This window comes from Bubalus bubalis, chromosome 17 (assembly GCF_019923935.1).
Source record: "Bubalus bubalis isolate 160015118507 breed Murrah chromosome 17, NDDB_SH_1, whole genome shotgun sequence".
Taxonomy (NCBI): domain Eukaryota; kingdom Metazoa; phylum Chordata; class Mammalia; order Artiodactyla; family Bovidae; genus Bubalus; species Bubalus bubalis.
This window is the reverse complement of record NC_059173.1, coordinates 19,174,551-19,199,903: the sequence shown is the minus strand read 5'-3', so window position 1 is coordinate 19,199,903 and position 25,353 is coordinate 19,174,551. Positions and strand designations below refer to the sequence as shown.

General features: G+C 56.1%; 1 protein-coding gene across 2 annotated transcripts; it reads right to left on the bottom strand.

Annotated features, from left to right (window-relative positions):
• Nucleotides 1–1,783: 1,783 nt before the first annotated feature.
• On the bottom strand, nucleotides 1,784–25,296 carry SETD1B (SET domain containing 1B, histone lysine methyltransferase). 2 transcript variants are annotated; one of them, XM_025267666.3, is made up of 17 exons: nucleotides 25,088–25,296; nucleotides 24,419–24,606; nucleotides 24,074–24,172; nucleotides 23,166–23,436; nucleotides 21,036–21,148; nucleotides 18,870–20,108; nucleotides 14,387–15,214; nucleotides 13,665–13,926; nucleotides 13,247–13,581; nucleotides 13,055–13,160; nucleotides 11,846–12,331; nucleotides 9,282–10,538; nucleotides 8,306–8,472; nucleotides 6,710–6,841; nucleotides 6,504–6,623; nucleotides 6,282–6,419; nucleotides 1,784–4,411 (listed from the first exon to the last, which is right to left on the bottom strand). In XM_025267666.3, the coding sequence occupies exons 2-17, from the start codon at nucleotides 24,590–24,592 to the stop codon at nucleotides 4,238–4,240; spliced, it is 5,901 nt and encodes a 1,966-aa protein (XP_025123451.2). In that variant the 5' UTR covers nucleotides 24,593–24,606; nucleotides 25,088–25,296; the 3' UTR covers nucleotides 1,784–4,237. The 2 variants fall into 2 exon arrangements, with proteins under 2 accessions (XP_025123451.2, XP_025123452.2); XM_025267667.3 differs by lacking the exon at nucleotides 25,088–25,296 and adding an exon at nucleotides 24,716–24,856.
• Between the last annotated feature and the right edge of the window lie 57 nt (nucleotides 25,297–25,353).

The window sequence follows — 25,353 nt, the reverse complement described above, 5'->3', positions numbered from 1 at the left end:
AGTGGGTAGGGTTCTCATTTCGGTGGCTTCTCTGGTTGCGGAGCACAGGCTGTAGGTGTGCTCGGGCTTCAGCAGTTGCAGCACTTGGACTCAGTAATGCAGTGCATGAGCTTAATTGCTCTGAGGCAGGTAGAATCTTTTTGAACCAGGGATGGAATCCATACGCCCTGCATTGGCAGGCAGATTTTTTTTTTTTTTTAAATATAGTTGTATTTATCCATTTGAAAAAATCCAATTAAGTTGAAGTTTTTAAAACTTCTTATTTTGTATTGGGATAAGGCCAATTAACAAATAATGTGATAGTTTCAGGTGGGTAGGCGGATTCTTATTCACTGCGCCATCAGTGAAGTCCAGTCAGGCAGTTCTGAACTTGCCTTCTTATGCAGCAATAATCAGCTGGTGCAAAGCAGTTGTTGCCTCTTTAGATGGGGTGTGGGCAGAGCAGACCCACAGGAACCAGCATAGACTAGGGGAGCCTGACTACCTGGGTTCACACCTACATCAGCTGCTTGCTAGCTGTGTGACCTTGGGCAAGCTACTTGGTCCCTCAGTGCCTCAGTTTCCCTCACTTGTTAAATGGGGATAATACTTACCTCCTAGCGCTTGCACTACTATGAGTTAATGTCAAAGATGTTTCAGACTGTGGCTGGCACAGCATCAGTGCTATGTGCTTGCTCCTTTTATTTTTAGAGAGGGGTCTGGGTGAGGTCTCTCGCCTGAGTCTACCTGGCACTTCCTCCCCTCTAGTACAACCCCATGTGCCCTGTGCATGCAGATGTATGGAGTTGAGCCTCCGTTTTCGGCCCCCACAGCAGATGAAGTGAAGAGAGGACTTTGCCTGTGGGACTAAGGGGCAGAGGGAGGGGTGGATGAATTTGAAGAATATAGTAGGAGAACCATCAGCCTTGGGAGCTAAGAGAAAAGAAGTCTAGGGTTTCCAGCCTTTGAGCTTAGGTAACCAGCAGCAGCAGTGGTAGGTGGGTGGAGGCATGGAATAGAAGTGTCATTGATCAAGGTGGAAAATATAGCAGCAGGTTGAAGAGGGAACATGAAGGAAACTGAGATTTGGAAGTGTCTTTTGTTGAGCCTTGAACTGGACGCCCTGGCATGTTCCTGTGCTGCCCTGGGAGGCCTTACAGCATCTGCCTCCCCCATGAGGTACCTTTCAGACCTCATTTCCTTGCCTCACCCTTCCTGTCACTCAGCTGCAGCTATGCAAGCCTCCTTGTTGGTCCTCAAACACACCAGGCAGGCTCCTGCTGCAGGACCTTTGCACTCACTGTTCCTTCTGCCTCAGACACCTTTCCCCAAGATCTCCACAGGGCTGACTCCCTTATCTCCTTTGTGCTTTGTTCACGTCAGGTAAGTGGGCTTCCCTGACCATCCTATTTAAAATTTAATTTCCTTCCCCCTGACACCGCCTTCTCCTAGCTATTTTTTATTATAACATTTATTCTTTTTTAAAGGAAGTTGTTTTTGGGAAGGGGGGGATGCTTGGGAAGATCCCCTAGAGAAGAGAAAGGCTACCCACTCCAGTATTCTGGACTGGAGAATTCCATGGACCCTGGGGTCACAAAGAGTTGGACACGACTGAGCGACTTTCATGCTGGGTGTTAGTTTTGGCACGTGAACTCTTAGTTGTAACATGCAAACTTTGGTTCCCTGGACCAGGGATCAAACCCTAATCCCCAGCCCAGTAAGCACCCACTCCTTGTGAGCATGGTATGCCCCCTACAGAAAGAAAGGAGGAGGAGAGACAGACAGGAGAGCAAGAGAGACGGCGTATCTGTAAGAAAAGTCAGTATATTTATGGTTTGCTTTATAAAAGTTACTATAATACAATGGTACATAGTATTGAATTCACAAAAATATGAACAAATATTTACAGCAAGACACACCCACAACGGAAACACTTCTCTTCAAAACAAGTTACATACGATGAGAGTCTATATGCACAAACATCCCTAAAACTTATGGATTCTCTTCTTGGCTGGAGGAAAGAGGGAGGGAGGGACAAGAAAAAGAAAAAGCAGAAACCCCCAACTCTTGAAAAGCAAGTTTGTTCAGTGAAAATGAAGGCATTGAAAGAAAAATGACCTGACACATTTCTGGCTATCGCAAGCCATTTCAGGGGTGGGACAGGGGTTCCTGCGGACAGGGAGGGCCCAGGCCCTTACTTGCCCTTAGGGAAGGCTGGTTGGGCAAGGTGAGGCCAGGGTGAGGGGTGAGGCAGGACCCCGGACCCTGGTTTCCTCACATCCCCCACCTCCACTTCTTTTATGGGAGGAGGGGATAGACTGAAGCCAGCCCCTTGGGGACTGCAGAAGTAACTTAAATCAGCCATCTCTACAAACTACACATTTCCTCATATGAAAAATAAATATTTCCTCAGTTGCACAATGAGGCAGAAAACCGCAAAAGGAAGAGAAGGTTGCCGCTGTACCCAGGTCCCTCTCTGTGTCTTCATGCCACCAATTTCATCGACCTTGAAACCAGTGGGCATAGTCTCAGAGAGGGGTTGGGGTGAAGAAATTAAAAAAAAAAAGAAAAACACAACAAAACCACCAACGACAAAAAAAAAGAGAGAGAGAGAGAAAAATAACAATTCTTTGTACAGAATTTACATGATAACAAGCTTGACACAAGCTGAGATACCAGAGGCTCCGGGCCTGCATCCGCAGGGTGGCGCGGCTCCACCGGGAGCGCTCCCGTCTTGCTGAGGATGACTCTTGGTCACAGCAGTCACTTTCCATAAATTATTTACACGCCTGCTTTGCTTTCTGGGGTGCGGGGGACTTGTTTTGTGTGTGTGTGTGTGTGTGTGTGGTTTTTTTTGGAAGTACAAAGAAATAAGCAAAAAAGTCTTCCCACGTGTTTCTACAAGAAACAATGTTCCCGAGAAAAAGTCCTTTATGGCAGCCTATGTACAGAAGTCGGTTCTGAACTTCAAAAACCTATTTTTTTTTCCCTTCGTTTTGATTTTATACACGCACAAGGAAAAAAAAAAAAAAAAATCCATGGAAAGGAACTTGGAAGAGAATGATGTAAAGGGTTAAAAAAAAAACCTATCAGACTTAGTTGTGAGTTTTTAAATCTTTTCCAAGATTTTCCTTTCTCTGGGAGAAATACACTTTCTCACTCCAAAAATAAATATGCTCTTGGCTTCCTGGGGTGAGGGCTTGCTGGCAGGGTGAGTCAGGCTCTATGGGCTGGGGGTGAGCAGGTGAAGCTTATAAGCAAATTAAAAAAAAAATGCCACACGCATTCGGTCAGACACCCGTAGTGGCGGGACTGGGGGACCCGCCTTCCCTGGGAGGTGTATCTCTCCCCCTGGGTGAAGGTGAGAGCCGGAGAGAGTAAATACCCCACTTCCAGCGCCCCCTGCCCACACTGGGGCCTCCTGGAGGCTCCCTCGTTGCTGGCATTTGAATGAGAAAGTAAACATTGAACCCAAGATTTTGGGGATGGCAGGTGTGGGGTAGCATGGAGAGCCCCAGAGGGGAAACTCCTGCCTGGAGCCAGCGTGGCTCCACCAGGGTCTGCTGGAGGGTGTGTGTGGCAGGGGGAAGGCACCCCCAGGCTGCTGGGGAAGGAACAGACTGAGGAGGGGATGGGAAAGAGGGGGGTCTTCTTCTCACTGAGTCCGCCAGCAGAGAGGGGGCCTTCCGTAGTGTTCTGAGGTCAGAGCCGCCTGGCCTGACCCCCTCCTCTGCAGCACCTGGCCTGGCGCCCAGGCCTGGAGGGTTCCAGAACATGGGCCTGGGCCGACGCACAATCAAACGAGGCCTCTGCAGCCCCCGCCGGGGGTCCCCACTCTCTGATTCTGCTTTCACATTTCAACGGTTAAAAATGTCTTTTCTTATGAAGAGGAAGAAAAGAAAAGGAGAAGACAGAACAACATAGCAGCATTCATGGGAAGAGGCTGACGGGGCAGGACAGGACGAGAAAACACAGAGGGAAAGAGGTGGGTGAAGGGGAGAAGGTGGGGGAAGACATTTACACCAGAGCTAAACCAAAGTCCCAAAAGGAGCATTTAAAAACAAATGAAGGAGATACGGGCTGAGACAGAGAAGCCCTTTCCCACTGAGGGGCCGGAGCTGCGGTGGGACCTGGGGGGTAGTGTTGGGGGCGCCAGGCCCTGGCACGGCCACTGGGTAGAGAGACAGCACCTGAAATGGGGGTGGGGGTGGGGCCCGGCCCCAGAGAGCCGGGGTGGCTGACAACCCCGGGTGCCGGCCTAGTTGAGGGTCCCCCGGCAGTTCTCAGAGCCACAGAGGCAGGGGATCTTGACGTCCTCGATGGGGAACTTGTAGTCATAGGTGATCTCCTCATTGACGTTGATGTGCTGCTTGGAATAGATGACGATCTTTTTCTGCGACTCCACCGTGATCACCTTGGCGTAGCAGTTGGGCTGTGGGTGGGATGGGAGTGGGGGAGGGTGAGCTGACCTACCTGGGCCCCCAACCAGGCCCTCGCGGACTGCATACCCTGAAACTCAACCGAACCCCGTGCTCAAGGCCTGACGCCCTGGCCCCACAACCCCAGTGCCCACTGGTCACCTGCTCTCAGCCTCGGCTCCCACATTGGGCAGAGAAAGACCCCTAGCCTCTGAGGTTAAATGAGCATGATGATTGCAATAAAAACAAATTATTTCCTAGGGAAATATTCAATTTTCTTTTATACCGTAGATGACCCCAAATTTATATTTCTAGCCCAGGCCCTACTACTTCACAGCTCTAGAGAAGGGATCAGCAAACTCCGCCCCCCAGCTGCCTGCTCTTGCAAATAAAGTTTTATTGGCACAGTTGCCCTCATTTATTACATACTGCCTGTGGCTGCCTTTGTTACAATGATAGTTTAGCAGCTGTGAGATGGTCTGGGTCATAAAGCCAAAAACGTTTACTCCCTGGCCCTTTACAAAAAGGTTGGCCTGTGCTCCAGAACCCCAGATCCAACTTCCTGCTTGATATCCACCTTTGGCAGCTCAAGGAGACATCTTTGGCTCAGTGAATTCAAACTGAGGGAGTGGCCATTCCACTCACCCAGTCCCCCAAGCATCCCTCCCCTGCCTCGCCTCCCCTCCAGCAGGCTGGATCTGGCCTACCACACTCAGCAGGTTCCATCTACAGGGGCTCTCACTTCTGCCACCATGGGCCTGAACTCCAGTGAGCCCCCGCTGCCTGTCTCTGCTCTGAATAACTCCACTCCTGCCCCAACTGCCAGGGAAGTCTTTCCAAAGGGACAGCAAATCCTGTCACCCCCGGTCAGTAGCCTGCCTCAGCTTTTAGAGAAAGTTCTCAGCTCTGCCTATAAGGTTGAGTGACCCAGCCACCAGCCACCCTGCCAACCTCCTTTCCTCTGCCCCTTGGAGAGGTGTTCTCCCTCCCTCCCTGCCCCAGGCTTCACTTCAATCACTCCTACACCCAGGTAATTCCCTCTCATCCCTCAGGCTTTCACAGGAGACTCTCAGCAAAGTCCCCACTGGCCCCAGGGAATGACAAGTCACCATGCTGTGAGCTGGCATGTGCTGAGAGCCCACTGTGTCTGCACAGGCCTGTGCTCAGTAACCCTCTTGGTCCTCCCAACAACCTATGAGAAGGGACTGTGGTCATCCCAGTTTTATAGCTTGGGAAACTGAAGTAGCAACCTGTAACTGTTGCTGGACAAGCAGCAACCTGTCCATGGTCACTCACTAAGTAGCAATGCCAAACAAGACTTGACCCACAACCAGCAGTGCCTGACCTCCCATCTGAAGCTCCCTGTGCTTGTCTCCATGAGACAACCAACCTTGATATCAACATCCACTCCAACACCCCAGACTCATGCCATGTCAGCTGGTACTAGCCCTGTGTGTCTCTTTAAGTTAATTTAAGACTCAGTTTCTCAGCCACACTGGCCACATTTCTAGTGCTCAATACCTCATGTGTACAGGAGCAGACAGCAAAGATGCAGAGTACTTCCTTCACTGTAGAAACTTCTACTGGCCAGCACTAACCCCAGAGGCATAGAAAAAACCCAGCAGGGAGAAGGAACTCTGCAATTATCAACTATATGGACCGAGTCAGGAACACCTCTGGTCTCATTAGGGCCATTTGACAGATGGGAAAACTGAAGGTCAGAGGAGAAGGGCTCCTCAGACAAGGCATCACACTGCGTGCTCCCTCCTGAGCCCCCCGTCGTCGGCCCCATGCTTGGAAAGGAGGCCATGCTAGCTCCTGTGCCAGCGGCTTCCAGGTCCTCCCTGCACGCCCCCAGGGCATGGCCCTGAGCCGCACACTCACGTTGCAGCTGTGGTTGATGAAACGCGCGAAGTTGCCACACTTGGTGGCGTCGATGATGGTGTCGTGGTCCACCCGGAACATGTAGCTGCTACCGATGCCCTCGTCCTCGTAACGTTTCTCCCGCATGTCCGCGATCACCTGGCCAGGAAGAGGCCTCAGTCCGGGTGGGGCGGGGCTAGCCGCGGCCCAGCTCCCACACCTGTCCTGCCCAGCAGTGCTTACCTGGCGGATGTTCTGGCCCACGTACTCGATGACCATCTCGTCGGCCGCGATGGGCTCCATGGCGAACAGGCCCCAGTCGTGAATGTGACTCTTGCAGAATTTGAGCTTTTTCTTCCGGAACTAGAGGAGGGATGGAGATGCGGGTGAGAGTCATGGCCTTCGGTCCCAGGGCTACCCCGGCTGTCCCAGGTGGGGTCTGGCCTCACCTTGAGCTGGTTGAACTTGAGCAGGTCGCTGTCACAACTGCCAGTGAAGGAGGACAACAGGCGCCGCTGCTCAGATCGCCGCTCGGAGCCTGCCCGTGTGGAGGCGTGTGGCTGCGCGGGAATGCTCATGCCCTGCGAGGGTGGGGCAGCGGGTGACAGATCAGGGAGGAGTGCGGCCGTCTGGGGGACCTGGCCTCACAGACCACGGTACCTGTGTCCTGCTGTCCTTGGCGACCCTACTCTAAGCTCTGTGGCCCCAGCTTCCTTGCTCTGGGCACACCTATGCCTGTCCTTTCCTAATCGCCACCTCTCCTCCACCTGGGTCCTTCCTGTCAGAATCTGAACGTGCTCAAGTTCCTCTAATCTTAAATGTAACAAAATAGCATCCACTTCACTCCTGTCATCTTTTCTCTTCTCAATTAGAGATCTGAAGCATCTCTGCTTCTTGGACAGACGATGGCGATCAGGGACTTCCTTGGTGACTCAGTGGTAAAGAGTTCCCCTGCCAATGCAGGGGACACAGTTCAATCACACGTGCCATGGAGCAACTAAGGCCTTGTGCCACAGCTGCTGAGCCTGAGCCAAGGACCCGCAACTACCGAGCTCATGTGCCACAACTACTGAAGCCCACACACCGTAGAGCCCGTGCTCTGCAACGAGCCACCACAGCAAGCCTGAGCATACAACTAGAGAGCTCACACTGCTCACAACTACAAAAAAGCCTTCATAGCAACCAAGACCCAGCACAGTCAAACAATAAATACATAATTTTTTATAAAGTAAAGCTGTTGAGTATTTACCTACCCTAATAACCCGTGGCTTTCATTTGAAATCACAACTCCTCCCAACACCCTTGCATCCCTTCCCTCTCTTGGCTTTCCTGGTCCTGTCCCTGCCATTAATACCTGGGAGTTTCATTCCCCTCCAGGCGCTCTCCCTGGGTCAGCTCATCCCTGCTGCGGGCTTTGGTTAACGCTTCCATCCTGATGATGCCTAAATTTAAATCCTCGAACCAGAAGTACACCTCCCAGGCTCTATACTGTACCCATATATCTAACTGTCTACTCGACCTCACTACCTGGATGTTCCATAAACCCCAGAACTGAAGCTGTCCCAACACAACAGTCCCACTTTCCCTCTCACCTCTGTGATTGGCATCCAGTTACCCAGTGCCCCAGGCCGGACCCAGCAGCATCATGCTATTCTGCCTCCAGTCAGCCCCCAGTCCCATCCATTAGACTTTCTAACGTTCTAATGATCCTGCTAAATTTTTCAAAGGCATTCACTTTTCCCCACACAGCCCCCCACACCCAACCTACCCAATTTATTTGCTGAATTAAAAAAAAGATGAAGCTAACTTCTGGAGATGCAATTCAACACTGTTTGCATCCCTGACAAAGACCCTTCACAATCGCTCCCCTGCCCACCGCTCACCTCGCCTCACCTCTCACACCTGAGCACCCAGGGGGGTGGCACCGTGAGCCAGCCCCTCTGGTTCCACAACTGCTCTGGCTGCCTGGCACCCTTTCCAGGAAGGCCCCTACCCATTGTCCAGCCTGGGAGGCTCCTGGGTGGGTGGGCACCTGATGGCCCTACCTGGGTGTCCGTGGGGGGCTCGTCGGTGCTAGCACGACTGCTGTTGAGGTATCTGAGCTTGTCCTTCTTGTCGATGGTATAGAAGCCCTCACTGCGGGCACAGCCCGTCATGTGCTCCCGGATGCCGTCGTCCCGTTTCTTCTTCTTAGCTGAAGAGAGGCTGGTGGGTGGGTGTGGGTCAAGGGCCACATGGACATTCTTGGAGAGCCCCATCTTCCCAGACCTGGCCTTACCCTCAGACTCATCTCCAGGACGTTGATGACACCCAGCTCTACCACCCACACTTAGGCCACCTCCCTAAAGCTGCCCACTGCCCAACTCCACTGTGGTTAGAACTCTGTCAGGTACCTAGCTGCATGGTCCTGAGTGTGTTTCTTATCCACCTTCTGCCTCAGTTTCCCCATATGCAAAATGGGATAATTATGATGCCCCCTGGAATGATTACAGATGCAGAGTAGAGCTCCTGACACAGAATAAATGTTCAGTATATTAGTTTGGTACAGCAGGAATAACTTCACTGGGTTGTGCTAACAACTGACTATGGGGGCATTGTGATTAATAGCCCAGATTCTAGAGCCAGATTTACCTGGGTTCAAATCTCCACTCAGTTACTTTATAGCTGCATGACTTTGGGCAGGTAACTTAACCTCTCTGAATTTGTTTCTTCATATGTAAAATGGGAATAATAATAGCCCCCACCTCCCTAGGCTGTTGGAAAAATTAAATTAGCTGATGAGGGGGAGCCAGGAAGAGTGAGCCCTCTGTCAGCCCCTGCTTCTGTTATGTTGTACAATCACGTTGTTAGGTTTGGCCCCAAGATCTCTTAATTCTGGCACACAAGGCAGAGATGACTCCATACAGAGCCTGGTGTGGTGCCAACACACAGACACCATCCACAAGTGGTGGTGACATGCGCCCTCGTAGGCGCCGCCGCCCAGAGAGGGAGGTGTGGCCCCCGCCCCACCTGGCAGGATATAGGGATGGTAGACCCAGAGTGTGTCGTTGAGCCAGTCCATGCCGTTGTCCTGCTGCAGCAGCCGCTCGTAGGTAACACACAGGAAGCGGATGTCCTCCTCGTCGATGCCACCATTCCAGATGTCATAGAGGATGGTCATCTCCTCAAACTCTGAGCGGGGCCGGAAGAGAGGCTGCGGTGGCGAGAGCTCGGGCGAGGCTGAGACCACCAGGTCCTCATGGCGCTTCTTCGGTGGCCGGCGCCAGGACCCCCGCACCTTGGCCATGAACTCGTCGGAGATCTCGTCACGCCCACGGGGACCCGGAGGTATGGCCTCAGAAGGCCACTGGTTCTCTAGCTCCTTAAAGGGCAGCTTGGTGGGCTCAACAGGTGGTGGAGGTGGGGGTGGAGGGGGCTGGGGGGGCAAGGGTGGTGGGGGGGCTGGGATCCCCGCGTTCCGGAAGTCCAGGGTCACAGTCCGGGGATCATGGGTGCTGGGGAAGACAGGGGTCTGTGGCTGGCCTGGCAGAAGCAGGAGGTCCCTGCCCAGGGCAGCCCCTCCTGGTGGTCGGACCAAAGGCCCATCCAAGGTGAGCACAGCTGGCGGGGATCGCCGGGGCCGGCCCGGCTTCCTCTTGATGGGGGGTGGGCAAGGGGCCAGTGGAGCAGGCAGCAGAGGGGGCAGCTGGGTGGGGGCCCGCGACTGGGCCCGCAGGACAGGTACGGGCAATGCCAGGGGCAGGGGCAAGGGCAAGGGCAGAGGAAGCGGCAAGCCTGTCTCCAAGAGCACCGGGGAGGCCAGGGGGCCAGGCCGATCGTCACGCCGGCCAGCTGGGAGGGGGCAGACAGGCAGAAGTAGGGGGCCCCCAGGCTCGGGGAAGGTGGGTGTGAAGCTGAAGTCCCGGCCAGGTGTCCTTGGGAGGCCCCCACTGCTCAAGCTTGGGGATGGGGATGGGTAGGAGAAGGGGCTACCAGGCAGCTGCGGGGAGCTCAGGGCCAGGCCGCCACTGCCTGCCGTCGGCAAGGGCTCCCCACTTGGCGTGGCCGGCACTGCCTCGGCGCTCTGGGACTTGCCCAGGCTGCCACAGAGGCTCGGAGTACGTGGGGGCTGCTCCTCATGGGGGGGAGGCTCCAGAGGGACGGATGGGAGGGGGGGGTCTGGGGTCTCGGGCTCTGGTGGTGGGCTGGGTGGCCGGGGCGGTCGAGGCGGCGGCAATGGTGGCTGCAGCGGTAAAGAAAGCAGTGCCGGGGCCTCAGGCTCCGCTTCCAGGTTGTCCTCTGCAGAGCGGTAGGCAGAAAGCAGACCTTAGTTATTGACTCAAACGGCCCCTCCTCATGCTACCCTACTGTACCCTGGACACCTCTCTGGGTATGCACTCGCACCCTCTAGATTCCTAGATATACAGCAGGATTTGAGAAATGTTGGTGGGAGTCAATCAAAGATGCAGGAGACCCAGCTGGCGCCCTTGACACTGTCTTTAGAATGGTGTTCCGGTGAGCCAGGAACATACCATGGACCAAGAAAATGACCTCTGCTATTGAATAAAATTAAACAAGTCCCTTTTCTGCATGACTTATCAGAGCCTTTAAGGTTTTCTCCTAGTATTTCTCTCCACTGTCACCTAGTATGTTTTCTAAATTACCAGCTGTCATCTATCAACCTGCCCTGAGCATAAGCTCCAGGAGGGATGATATTTTTGCCCATTTTGGTCCACTGTTGTTATTATCAGTTCCTAAAACCATAAAGGAGATAAAAATAGAGGCTTTATAAATACGTTTAACAATCTGCAAAGATCTGTGGTTCTAGAGCCAAATAAAAAACTTAAAATACAACGGGTTGCTCTCCTTAAGGACTATTAGAGGTACAAACTAACCACGTGTGGCTATAGTAGTTTCTGCTGCTGCAGCTGCTAGGTCGCTTCAGTCGTGTCCAACTCTGTGCGACCCCATATAGTAGTTTATGTTAACTTAATTAATCAACATGACAAATTCTGTCCCACAGCGGCACTCTCCCCCTTTCTCAAGCTCTTAACGATGCTGTGTCTAGTGGCTATGGGGCTGGACAGGGCAGAGAGAACATGCTGATCACTGTACAAAGTTCTCTTGGACAGCACTGCCAGAGCCTTTCACGTGTTTTGTGCAGCTCCACCAAGATGATGGAGGGGGCAGTGCCCACAGCCCCTTTTAACCCACCCAGCCCCCTTCTGGTGATAGGTGCCCAGGGCCCAGAAGCCTTCTCTGCCTGCCCATCACTAAAAAGCCATACACATCCACACCTCTTTTGGGAGCATCTCATGGGACTAGCGGTCCAAGGACTAGACCCCAGGGAAATACAGTGAGGAATGGTGACAGCAGCAGACCTGCCTTTGGGGTCTAACAGGTACCCAGCTTCGTAGTGGCAAGTCATCTCGCTCCATCCTCCCGTATGACCTTACGGGGGAAGCACCATCCATTGATCTCATTTTACAGATAAGGAAATTACTTGGTAAGTTTAAGTGATGGCACAAAGGAGCCCTGGTTCATTCTGATGGTTAAAGACATCTTGTTTCTATTCCCACCACCTTCCCATGGGCTGCAAGTATTACCTGGGGTGAGCTCTGGGGATGGCAGGGGCCGGGCCTCCATCTCTCCTGCAGGGGGTTCTGGAGACAGCAACCTGGCCCCTTCCTGGTTCAGGCCTGGTTCCCCGGGGGGCTCCTTGCAGCCAGCCAGCTCCTCGACACTCACAGGCAAGGGGGGCTCTTCCAGCATTGGGGTCCGCTCCTTAGGGGCCTCGTCCTCAGCCTCAATGTCCACCTCCTCTTCTGGGCCCTGTGACTCTGTTGTGGGTGCTCCTGTGACCACTTCATTCTCAAAGTCCTCGTCAGGAGCAGCGGGAGCCGTGCTCTCGTCTGCAGCTGCCTCCCCTTCCTCCTCCTCCTCTTCTTCCTCCTCCCCAGCTGGCAGCTCTTCTTCATCTTCCGAGGATGATGATGAAGAGGACTCGGAGCTTGATGCGAAGTCAGATGACTCAGAACTCTCACTGGAGGATTCTGCTCCAGGCTTGGAGGTGATGATGCTCACCGTCTCCTCTGCATGGGGGACACGGGCAAGGGCCCTGTTATTATCTGCTGTGCCCCAGCCAGAGGCATCACCAAAGGGCTCAAAACAGGAGGCACTGGGGTGAATGTGGCCCTCGGGTAGGTGGGGGGGGGGGGCGGTGTGGGGGTGTGTGTGTGTGTGTACTAACTCACCATCATCTGTTTTTTTTAAACAGAGGTGAAATCCACATAACATAAACCTAACCATCTTAGGGTAGATGACACGGTGGTATTTAGCACCTTCGCAATGTGGACAACTGACATTTCTATCGTGTCCCAAAGATAGAAATTTCACAAGCTCAAGAAGCAGCCCGTTCCTTTCAGCTATCACCCCTCTATCCCCACCACTTGACCTCAGCAACCACTAGTCTACTCTTTGTCTCTACTGTTGTTCAGTCGCTCAGTCGTGTCTGCTCTTTGCGACCCCATGGACTGGAGCACACCAGGCTTCCCTGTCCTTCACCATCTCCTGGAGTTTGCTCAAACTCATGTCCATTGAGTCGGTTATGCCATCCAACCATCTCATTCTCTATCTCTGTGGACTGACCTATCCTGGACATTTCATAAAAAAGGAATTACACGGCAGGCTGTGTTTGTGTTTTAATGACTTCACACTTCATAGTCAAGAAATCCTACCCCTTCAGTACTGCTGACTGTTGTGCAGGCTCTGCTTTCTGCAGAGGGACCCTGGGCTGGGCCAGAAGCCACACTCACCTCCATCTGAGTCCCCTTCTTCCTTCTCACTCGCCTCTGACAGGGCTGTGTCCTCGTCATCATTCTCAGACTCATCCCGGTCGTCGCTGTCTTCATCATCATCATCCTAGGGGAGAGGGATGCTGGACAGGTGAGCCGAAGGGCTCCCTCGCCTGGCCTGGCTCCCCAGGGCTCCCCAAGCCCGAACAATACCTTATCTGACATGGATGAGGTTGAGGAGGAGGAGATCTGGCTCCTGGGGCCCTCCTCCCCTTCCTCCTCCCCTTCCCCTTCCTCTTCCTCCTCTGTGCTTTCTCGCTCCTCCTTATCAGAGGCTGAGGACGAGGGTGAGGTGGTCGAGGAGCCCGAGGACGAGGATGCTGACGAGGAAGACGACACTGACAGCGACTCCTTCTCGTCCTCCTCCCCGCCGCTGTCCAGCTCCAGGGGCCGGGCTGGCCGCCGCCGGACGCCCATGCCCTTGGGGTCCCGCTTGGCGAGCTCACAGGGGGCGTCGGCCATGTCCCGGTCCCGCTCACGCTCAGACTCTGCAGGGAGGAAGGGCGGGCAGTCAGAGCCGGGTAGGGGCGCGCAGGGAAGGAGGAAGTCCCAGCACCCGGCAAGGCCCCACCTTCGTCCTCCTCATCCACGGAGGTGGAGGGGCGCAGCCGCTTCTGGTCACCAGACGAGGCTGTGTCTGGCGGTTCCTTCCTCTTGACCTTGAAGGAGGGCAGGCGAATGGCCCCGCGCAGCCCGATGCCCAGGCCCAGCCCCTCGTAGCTCAGGCCCTCGCCCTTGCCCCAGGACTCCAGCAGGCAAGAGGCGATGCGGTCCTTGGGCTTCGGCCTGTCCTCATCTTTGTGCTCACCCGACTTCACCGGGGTCAGCGAGGCCTGGGGTGCGAGAGAGGAGGGGAAGGTCAGTGTGGTTAGAGTACGGCCACCAACCCTGTCCCCCGAGTAGCCTGCCATCCTTTCCACAGTGACAGCCATGCCCGAACTGGGCACTTCCTTTCCTGGAACCTACCGCATTTCATGTCACTACTCAGGACACCCCCAGCGCCACACTCCGCTTCCCTGACCCTCAGCTTCCTCACCTGAGAAGCTGTTACTATGGCTGCCCACACATGGCAGGGGCACCGGAGTTTTGGAGATTGGAATCCAAGAGAAACACATAGTGAGTACACACATGTCATCGACACACCGGCTTCACAAAATAACACACACTATTCTGTCTGGGGGGCCTGGGTGGTGGTGTTTCCGCTAAGGTGCCTGGGGACGACAGAGGCTGCCTGGCCAGGTCTCTGCCTCTGGCCTGCCCGCCCCTCACCGAGGGGACGTGCTGCCCACTCACCTTAGCCATCCGTTCCTTCTTGTCCCACCACTCATCAAAGGCCCTGAAGGCCACCACCTCCACCATCTTGCGGTTCAGGTCCCGCTTCATGATGGCCTTGAGCTCTTTGAGCACCACCAGCAGGACGCCGTCCACAGTGGCCTTGTGCGGGTCCTCCTGGCGGGGCACATAGCCTGGTGGTGGCACTGATGGGTCAAACTTGGGCAGGGGTGGCCAGGGCTGCCCGCGGCCTGGGCCAGTGTTACCAAGGGAGAAGGGGCCCCGGTAGGGCGGCAGGTTGACAAACTGCAGTCCGGCGGAGGCAGCTGCAGCTGCGGCAGCCATGAAGGGGGGGTAGGGGCACGCGCCCTGGCCCGTCATCAGACGGCTCAGCATCTGCGTTTGCATCTGGAAGGACATGGGCATGCTGCCCCACTGGCCCCCCAGCACGTGGCTCATGTCCACCTGCATCACGGGAAACAGCCCTGGTGGGAAGGGCGGCAGTGGCGGCAGAATGGGCGGGGGTGGGACACCAGGCGGCGGGGCTGGCAGGGGTGGTGGGGGCACTGTCACAGCTGGATGGGCCGGGGGTGGCGGGGGTGGTGGTGGTGGCAGAGGTGGGGGCATGGGGAAGCCGGGCTGGGGTGGGGGTGGGGGTGGGGGCGGGGGCAGTGGTGGGAAGCCAGGGGGCGGGGGCAGTGGCAAGGTTGGGGCCAGAACGGAGGGAGCTGCCACGGCCCCAGCCCCTGGGGTCACCACCATGGGCTTGGGGCAGTCAGCGCTGGTGATGGGGGCCGAGGGCATCTCATCGTCTGAGATCTCCATGTCCTCCCCTGAGGACTGCTGCCCCTGCAGGGAGAGCAAGGGGAGAGAAGTGAGGGGGAGCCTGGGAAGCCAGACTCCCAGATTCCCCTTTCCAACACCAGAAGGTCAGAGAAGCAGCCTTCTGCAAGACTAGTGAGCAACGTGGCTTCTGCAGTCCTGATCCTCGTCCCTTCTCGTCCCAGCCGTGTGGCCTTGAGCAAGTCATTTAACCTCTTTAAGCCTCAGTCTTCCCATCTGTATGTTGGGCATCATAGTACTTGCCTCATGGGGTGATCATGCAGCTTCATGCATTCATTCATTCAACAAACATTTGCTCAGCACCTGCTGTATACCAGGTATTGTCCCAGGTGCTGAGGACACGGTGGTGAACAAGACAGACAAACTTGCTGTCTTGGAGCTGAACTTCTAGAGGGATAAGGCAAAGGCTGACTAGGATGAATGTGAAATATATAGTCCTTTGCAGAGAAAACGAAAGCAGAGAAGGGGGCAGTGAGACATGAAGAAGGAAAAACATTCAGTTTCAATTTGAAAGATTGTTTCAATTTGTATTCAGAGAAGATAATACTAATAGTTAATAACATTTCTATAGCCCTTCCCTGCTGGAGGAGGAAATGGCAACCTGCTCCAATATTCTTGCTGGGAGAATCCCATGGACAGAGGAGTATGGTGGGCTATAGTCTATGGGGCTGTAAAAAGTCAAACATGACTGAAACAACTTATCACAGCACTTAGCCCTTCCTACTGGCAGGCACCTTTCTAAGCATCTTATGTATGTTCATTCAGCTAACCCTCAGAAAACCTGCAACGTAGGTGTTTATCACCAGTTTTACTGATGAGAAAATTGGAACACTGAGAGCTTAACTTGCCCAAGGCTACACAGCCACTGAGAAGGAGCCTGGATTCCAACCAGGAAGTGGCTCACCAGCCTTTATTCCCAGTTGGCCTGCAGTCTTCACTGTGGCAGAGAGTGACAGAAGCAAGGGAAGGAGAAGCTTTAGCAGGAGTCAGGGTGCATGAAAAGGAGATAAGTCTGTATGTTTTCCTTAATTATTCCGTTCACATAGTTTTTGTACAGGCTGTGGTGGGGTTGAGTGTTGTGAGCACACAATGTCTCATGTTTCTTATCTGTACCATCATGTCATGAGGAAGGGCTCTCTCTATTCCAATCTTTTGACAGGTGAGAAAACACCCTCAGAGAGACACATGTAAATCACTGGCCCAAGAGGCGCTGGTCAGAAACAGCTGAGATTGGAGCCCAGGGTGCTTGCTGAGTGAGGGGTCAGGGCTGCCGTGGGAATCCAGGACAGTGGTACCAGGTCAATGGGGGAGCCAAGTGTGACTTGGCTGTGAAATAGCGAGGTCCTCTTTACATTCACACTTGGGACTTTGGGGAGCTGGGTGCACAGGCCTGGAACTGGAGCAGGGCATGGTGTCCACAGGGTAGAGGTGGAGCAAGAAGGCAGAACAGGGGTTGGGAGAGGAGGAATGGACTGCCCCCAGGCTCCTGTGTCAGGACCAGAGGCGAAAAGGTAGCTCAGGTGCCATCTGGGGAGACAGAGCTTTTGTAGGTTGCCCGAGACAGGGAGTGCATTTGAAGGTTAAGGAGGTGGGGGTCTATGCAGGCTAGAAGGTCAAAGGTCAGACCTACAGGTGAGGGAGGGAGAAAAAGGATATGGAGGGACGGGGAGAAAAGGAAAACGAAATCTCTGGCAGCAGAAGGAAGCTCGGGCTGTTACTCTGTCCCCTCTACAGACATACACACTCTCGCTGCCTCTCAGGGTCCCACATTCGTGCTGAGAGGGAGGCACTGGCAGGCTTGCAGCCTGATACTCAGGGACAGCGCCAGATCAGTCCTGGACAGCGCCCTGCGAGACAGGCGCAGCACGCAGAGGGTTAACCCCAGCCCCGCTGCCAGCCAATCACAAGGAGACCTGGGTCCACGCTCCAGCTCAGGCCCTGCCCCTCCCTCCGCCCCTCCCACGTCCGGGGGGCGAGAACCTGTGGGAACTAGCCGCTGGGCGTTGGGCATCAGTTCGAGCTGTTCCTGGAGTTTCTCGTGCAGCACCTCACTTAAGCCGAGACGGCGTGAGGCAGATACTCTGACTATCCCACCATTTCACAGATGATGAAACTGAGACTCAGAGAGGGAAAGTGACTTCCCTAAGGTCACATAACCAGTAAGTGACAGAGGTGGGACTCGAGGCTCAAGGCTTAAGGCCTGGAACCGGAACTTCTAACCACCAGCTTCTGTGAAGATAGGGAGTGCCCCCTCGCGCTGCTCTCCCGCCTGGTCAGCCTAGGCTGGGATTCCCTTAGGTTTGGTCCGGAGGGGCCCGGGGGCCATTCTCCAGACTGCCGGCAGGGGGCTCCCGAGGGCCACCTTGGAGGTTGTCCGTACTCCCGGGCTTCCCTGGACTGATGTCCCGGGGCTTCCCGGACCACAGCTTTCTGGGCCTCAGTCTCTCCTTTCCTCCAGTGACCCGGTGGGAGAGCCCATTCTCTTCAGCTACTCTGGGCTTCCTAGCCCTGGATCAGCAAGTGAGCATGGTAAACAAACATCCCCTAACCTCGGGAAGAAAGGAGGATGGCAGAGCCAGTAGCGCCCCCACCTCTGAACACCTGTCAACTCTCCCTGCCTGAACTCCTAAGCGCCAGAAACCACTTGTCAGATCAGCCTGGAGGCCCCCAGGGGCCCTGGCCACCTGCAGTCCCCTCCCAGGCAAGCCAAGTTCCTCTCTGTTCCTCCCTGAGGCAGCCAAATCGGCCTAATCAAAGGACCTGGGAAGGAGGGAGGGCCCCTCCTCCCGCCACCCACAGGGGCACAGAGCTCCCTCTAAGCTCCTGGCTGCTCATGCCTTTCAGGATCATAAGTTCCAAAGCAGGTCTCCAGGAGGGCCAGGGCAGGTGCCTGGACCAGGAGAGGGTAGGAACAGAGCCAAGGAAGATGACTTAATCCTCCCCACAAGAGAATGTGGCAGGCAGCATCCTTCATGCTAACCCTGAGGATGGAGCTTGGGCAGAGAGACCCCAAATGAAGCTCTGTGGGTAGGCAGAGGGTGGGTGGGTGGGGGGTCAGCTTTGCCTGCTTCTGGCTGTGGCCCTCCCCCTGAAACTCTTGGAGTCAGGGGAGAGGGAGAAGGTAAATTTCAATGCCCTCCTTGCCCCACGTGGTTTCCAGTCTCTTCAGAGGTACTAGGAGACAGAGCTCCAGAGTTCCCACCTGACCCAGCTCAGCAGAACACTCTGGTTACTCCCTTTCCCCATAACTGTCTGACTGTCAGGACTAGTCTTGACCAGGCCCTTAGCTACCCAACAGAGGAGGGGACCCAAAACCATCACTTGTCCACACTCTCTGGGATCTCAGCAGACTTCAACCAAAGCAGCTCAATTCAGACTTTATCCCCCAGAAAAGTCTCAACTTCCCATAACCTAACATGGAGAGCAACAGCTCTAGGTCAAGTTTCCCTTTTCGCCAAAGCTGCTAGGGAGCTCAGAGCCAAACCAACTGCTCAGTCATGGCCCCTGATGCTTTCTGCACGTTCTTTTTATTTTTGACCTGTTATTTTGGCTGTCCTAGCCCTGTTGCTTGTGTGTTGTAGTTATCCTCAGGGAGGAAAGAGGGTGCCACCAGACAGACAAAACCAAGCCCAGACAGAGACAGACAAACATAATGTGGTACCTCATCCATCTTCTCTGAGGTTGGGGTCCTGTCTCCAGCCAGGTCCAAGGCCGCCTCACTTGTCTGACCCAGAAGACCAGTAGGGTCTGGGGGACCTGGCTCGGGTGGGGGCCGAGGCCCCAGGCCCAGATCAAGCTCACCATCCTCATCTGAGTCAGGCAGTGGCGTGGGGCTGATATCTTCCAGGCCAGTGCTGGAGGGGCGCGAGGAGGGTGGTGTAGGGCCTCGAAAGCCTGGCTGAGAGTTAGCGCCAAAGGGGGCCAGCGGGGAGAGCTGGGAGGAGGAGGAGGAGATGGGGCTGCCCTCCATCTGCAGCTCTGTGTCTGAGTCCTGCTCCCGAAGGAAGGGCAGCTTGGTGCGCTGCTCCTTCAGCAGCATCTCGATCCGAGAGTCCAGGCTGTCATGGGGCTTCTCTGGCCCTGCGGGCGACGACTCCAGCGTAGGCGTGCCGGGACTGTCGCAAGGCTCAGGACTCCAGCCGAAGGTTGGCCGACCACCCAGCTCTATGCTGTTGGCCTCAGGGGGCGGGGGTCCCGGCGGTGTGCCAGGCTTCTCCTTTGTCAGGGGCTCGGCGGGTGGCAGGGGTGGGGGCACAGGTGCTCTTCGGAACTCGCCACTGTCACGGGCCCCAAAGGGGGCTGTGGTGGTGGGCTCGTCAGGGGGCGGGGGAAAAGGGGGCACAGGAGTCTGATACGGAGAGAAAGCTGACTTGAAGGCAACTCCGGGCGCAGGGGTTGCTTGGCTGGGGGGAGGAGTGTGGGCAAACGTGGCAGAATCCTGTGCTTGCGCCTTGAATGGGGGCCCACTGCTGCCCCCACTGCCGCCAACTGCCCCGAATGGGAGGTCCACCGCACCCCGGAAGGCGGCTGTGGCCCCTGCCACCGCAGTGGCAGCAGACGAGTTGTGGACATAATGGTGCTCGTGGCGGCGGTTGTAGGCATCGGTGAACTTGCTCTCGTGGCGCCGAGCCTTGAAGGTCGTTGTGGGATCCTGGCTGAAGAGGTAGGAGGGCGTGGGCTGGCGGCTGGAATAGCTTGAGTCCTGTGAGAAGGGGGTGCCCAGGCGGGGCGTGAGCGGCGTGCCCTGGCCGTAGGAGTTGGGTGTGTCCAAGCGGCAGCTGGAATAAGCTGTGTCCTGGGAGAAGGGTGTCCCACCACTATTGGGGGTGACAGAGGACGAGCCGGAGCCACAGCCTGCAGACAGGCCACCATCTTTGAGGCGCTTCAGGGCATCTGACAGCTGGAAAGAGAGAAAGAGGGAGAAAGGTCTGAGATCGCTGGGGGGGAAATCATGCACTAGAATGGGACTGTTTTCCCCTCTCACTCCATCTTCCGAGGAGCTCGGAGCCAAACTGGTCACTCAGCATGGTGAAAGGAGAGGGGAGGGGAGATTAAAGAAGAATAGCTGGATGGGCCTCACCTTCTCTAATCTTGGGGTAGCCAATTATCCTCAGAGAACCTTGAGGGTTTTTCCTAATCCCTGAAGCAGGGTAAAGATAAGACCCTGATGTCTTGGTTTACATTGGGATTTCCTTCCTGCCTCAGGCCGTCAGAAATCAAAGACCTTCCAGGCAGAGGTAGCTGAGCCACCTTGTTCCCCCAGCCTCTTGATATTTTAGGCTTTAAATAGTATAACATGGTAAAGTGCCTGATAGACATCCCAGCTGATCAGCAAGTAAGCAAAGACTCTTCACTTGGTAAAAGCTACTCCTGAGAGTGGTCCACTTGCGAGAGGGTGGTCCAGGTGGGTGTTCTGGGGGGGCAGTGGTTGGGGAAGGAGGGAGGAGTCATTCTTGCTCTGGAAGGAAAGCCCTGAACAAGGCTTTCGTTGGGGGTGGGTGGGGGGGTGGAACGGAGGGGTCCATGGGACACCAGACAACAGGATCCTGAACACAGCAGTGTTTCAGGATCAGTGTGGAAAGCACATGGGCTCTGATCAGTGGGAATCCCAGCGTGTGCAGGGAAAGGGTGGGGGGCCAGGCCAGAGGGGCGCTTCAGCAGACAGGGCTTTCAGGACCCTCCCCTGCACCCCACTGGAAGCTGTGGTGGGCACAGCCAGGCTTCTTTCCCTCCTGGGTCCTGGTGTCCCATGCTGGAGCTGGTGAAGTGGGGGGGGGGGGGGGGGGCACACTGGGAAACTGGTGATGGGGTGGGGTCACACACCCACCTGCAGGGTCTCATTCACGATTGGAGAGACAGCATCCAGCTCACCCACTGGCAGGGTTTGGGGTGTGTATCGGCCTGTGACCAACAGTTCGTAGAACCGCATGCGGGTTTCCCCTGTAGAAAAGGCAAGGGAGGGAAGCCTCAGTGAGGCTCCAGGATGGGGCAGCCCCCACAGGTGGGCATCCTTGTGGGTCCCCTTGTACCTGGGACCCCACGCCTTGGGAAGCTGAGTGACCCTGACCAAGTTCCCACTTCTCTCTTTGTACCTCATTCGAGAGGTACAATCTGTTCAATGAAGCAGCTAAACTATATGATTCTCTCATCCTGAGATTCAAGAGTTTAATGTCTCATGACACCGGGACTCCCCCAAATATAGACATGCCACCCCCACCACAAAGCCCCTTCCTGTCACCTGTGCCATGCCAGCCATTACCAGTCAGGTAATCCCCGTCCTTCTGCCTTCCCATCTAACAGCCAGAGCCCAGTAGCAAGTGAAAAGGAGACCCAGTGACACAGAAGTGACAGTTTGTTGTGAACCCTCTCGGGTGACTGACAGAGTTTGTAAAAGCACTCTAGGACTGACAGCCTCCTCCCAGTCCCCAGTCCCCCTGTTGGATAACCCTCCACCCTAGCTCCTCCCCATTCCCAGCCCCCCACCAGTTGAGAGAGGCCTCTGACAGACCAGGGGGCCAGATTATCGATATTTATAGAGCCCTCTGAGGCAGCTGCTTACATATGCAAAGGAGACACATTCCTTGAGCTACTCTTTACCGGTCTCTTTCTTGAAATACAAACTTAGTGGCAGTCTCTAAGGGCCCTTTTTTTTTTTTTTTTTTTTTTACAATTTTGGTGAGGGCTGACTGTTCCTTAAGATAAGCCTGCCACCACCCAAAGGGTCTCCTTTGACAGAGACAAAAGAAAGAGGGGAGGTGAAGGGGGCTGTGGCCTGTGCCCTGAGGAGGCTCAGACCTGGGACAGGTTTGGCAAGAGTTTGTAGGGTAACTGTGCTCAACCAGGGGCAGCGTCCCTCCACACCCCCCAGCAAAGACTAAGAGCCTCAGTTGACATGTATTAAAGGTAAAAAAGAAGATTTCGATTTTCAGGTCTTAGTTTGGTATACCCCAGTTGCCCCTAAACCCCATGCTCACAGAACCCCTGGAAGTTATCCACCTAAACCCTCCCAGGCAGGGTCCTCCGGGACCCCCCCCACAGGGGGGGAAGGTGGGAAAGACCCCAACAGTGTCTGCCCAGTCACCTCTGGTTGGACCTTAGAGCACCTGGCACTTTCTTCTATATTCTATAGGAACTCTAAGCGGCCACAGACAAACTTTAGGGGAGCCCTGGAGGTCCGGAAGCTCCCCAGTCAGCACGGAGGAGAAGCCTCCCAGGACCCTGAGGGAGGGAGGTATGGCTTCCCCAGCCCAGCTCTCCCAGCAGCCGCTCAGAGGCTCAGAGCGAGCGCAGAGTGGGATTCCGCTGCCTGGGAGGTGATGCTGTCTCTTTAAGAGAGAGGAGGGAAGACACAGTGTCAACCCTTGAACACCCAGAGCAGCCCGCCCAGCTCTATCGGGAACATTATCAATGAAACCACACTCCGGGCCCAGATTGGTTCCCACTTCCAGGGGGAGGGGGCGGCAAGAGGGGGAGGGGCACTCCCCAACCCCTTAGGAGGACTTTTTTAGTGGAGAGACCTACTCTTCGCACATTTAAAAGCGGCTTCGTGGCTCTCCCTCAGCGCACCCCCCACCCTAATAAACAAACCCTGTCTCCTCTCCTAACACAGACAGCAACACTGGGGACTGCCTAAACCCAGGGCACCAGGGCTCCGAGAGGGGCCCACGGGGGTGTCAGCAGTGGGGAAGCCTCCAGGTGGTCCCTAGGGGTGCAGTGGCCAAGGACCGGCACATTTGATAAATTACAGTTCCGTCTCCTAGCAACAGACAACACATTTAGCTCCACGTGACTCTACCCTCAAGAGGGGGGCAAAAGAAAAATAAGGTTGTAGGGGGGTACCCAAGGAAAACTGAGGGGCTCCCCAACACTGCAAGACGGGCCCTGGGAGAGAAGGGGGTCACACTGACAGGTCTTGGGGCTCCTCGGCGGTGGCTGTCCTGAGCGGGCCTCCACTCACCTTTGGTGTCCAGCTCCACGTGGATGATATTACCCATGACCGAAGTGCTATGCAAGTGCTGAACGGCCTCCTTGGCTCCCCTGACCGTGGCAAAGACCACTTTGGCAATGCCCAAGTGCTTCTTGGTCTTGGGGTTGTACAAAATCTCCACCTCCTCCACCTCCCCATACTTCTTGCACATGTCCCTTAGGAAGTTTTCACGGATGTTATCATTCAGCTTGGCAAATGTCACCTGCTTCGGAGGCACCGGGCCCACATAGAACTCATCGATCTGGCAGGGGACGAGGGGGAAGGGAGTTTGGAGAATATTGAAACCGAAGGGAAAGCAGAACATTTCCCAGTCGCCCGCTCTTTGAAAACAATGAAGGGTAAAAAATTAAAAAAAAAAAATTGGGGGGGAGGGGGAAAGCACGCGGGCGGGCCCGGGAAGCGGAGGATTAAATCGTTTGGAACGTGGAAGTTCTCTGGGTTCGAAAGGAAAGGGGAAAAAGAAACAGTTTCTCTTTCCCCACCCCCCCAACTCTGACCTCTTCTTCCTGCTGCCAGGGCAGGGACGACCCCTCGGGCTAGGAAGCTGTCCCCTTAAAGCCACAAAACCGGGAAGGGGGGCGGGTCCCAGGGACGAGTTCCTGGGCTGGCAGAAGCCAGGTGGGTACTCGGAGCCCCCAGCTGGGCGGGCAGGACACTGTATCAGCTCCTTGATTACAGTTTCACCGAGTGTTATTCTGTTTACTGTAGCCGAGAGGGGACACCCCCCTCTCTGTGCAACCTCCCCCTCCCCGCCAAAACTTCCCCAGCCCCCGGACGGCGGGAACTCAGAATCCGGCTGGGCTAGGTCAGGACTGGCGTTATTTTCGAACTCGGGGGGGGGCGGGGAGGGGCGCGGGATACGGGGGAGGGGGTCCTACCTTGAATTTGGGGACCGACAGCTCCAGCTCCTTGTTTTTTGTCCAGATGCCGACCACCCGGGGATCTTCGACAATTTCCACCGGGCGGTTGCTGGACATCTGTGGATAGGAAAGAGGGGCGGAGTGGGTGGGCTGGTCCCACTCCCCAGGGTCAGGGACAGGAACCCCCCCTTCTCCAGGCACTTGTCAAACTCCAGGACTGGGGACCTGGCTGACAGTTGGCCGGGTGGTCAGGAAGGGGGGGGTCCCCGGGCCGCTCGGACCACTCAGCCCCCAACCTCTTCGGCACGGCTCGGGGAGGGGGGGGGGCGGGGGAGCCGACAGGGAGGCGCGCCGGCTACTCACCGCAAGGCTGAAATGCTGCCCATCGTAGCGGTACAGTTTATGATGCCCCTTTTTCAAAGCCGGGTCAATCATCAACTTGTAACTTCTCCAATGGTGGTTCCTCCTCTCGCCCGAAGGGCCGGGCTGCGGCGGGGGCTGCTGGTGGTGGTGGTGGGGGGGGTGACTGTTCTCCATGCCGTTAACCCAACCTGAAAACGAGCAAGTTGTTGTCGTCTGCGCCGCGGCGGCGGCGGCGGCCGCTTCTACACACACGCTAAAGAATCAAATCGTCCAGCCCCCCACCCCCTCCCACCTTACCAGCGCGCCCCAAAAGGAGCTGGCTCCCCCCCAAAATAAGAATGGAGAGAGAGAATAACCCTTCCGGAGAATTAGGCGCCCGCCCGCTCGGCCACCGTCTCGGAGCGGCTGCGAGGGGCTCCCGGGGGCCCCTGGTGCGGACTGGCGGGGCCCGGGGCACCCGGAGGACGCGGGCTCCGGCCCATGGTGCCCGCCCGGCCGCCCGGCGTGGCGCTAGCTCGCTCGCTCGCTCGGCCCGGCTCGGGCGCGGGGCTCCCGGCAGGCCTGGCGCCGCCCGCCCGCTCGCTCGGTCGGCCGGAGCGGGGGCCGGGGCTGGGGGCTCGGGACGCCCGGCTGCCGGCCGCGGCCTCTCCCTCCCCGAGCCGCGCTTACATCCCCGCCGGGCGCCGGCCTCCCTGCGCCGCCAGCCAGTACATGGTGTCCCCCGCGGGAGCCGAGGCCGGAGCGGCCGGACGGGGGGCCGGGAGGGGGGAGCGCCGCCGCCGCCGCGGCTGCCGGGCCCGGAGCTGCTGCCGCCGCCGCCGCTGCTGCTGCTGCTGCTGCTGCTGCCCGGGAGGCGGCTGGCGGCGGAGGCTCGGCTCCCAGTAGCCGCACATCCCACAATACACCGCTAAGGAGCCCGACCCGAGCGCTCACCC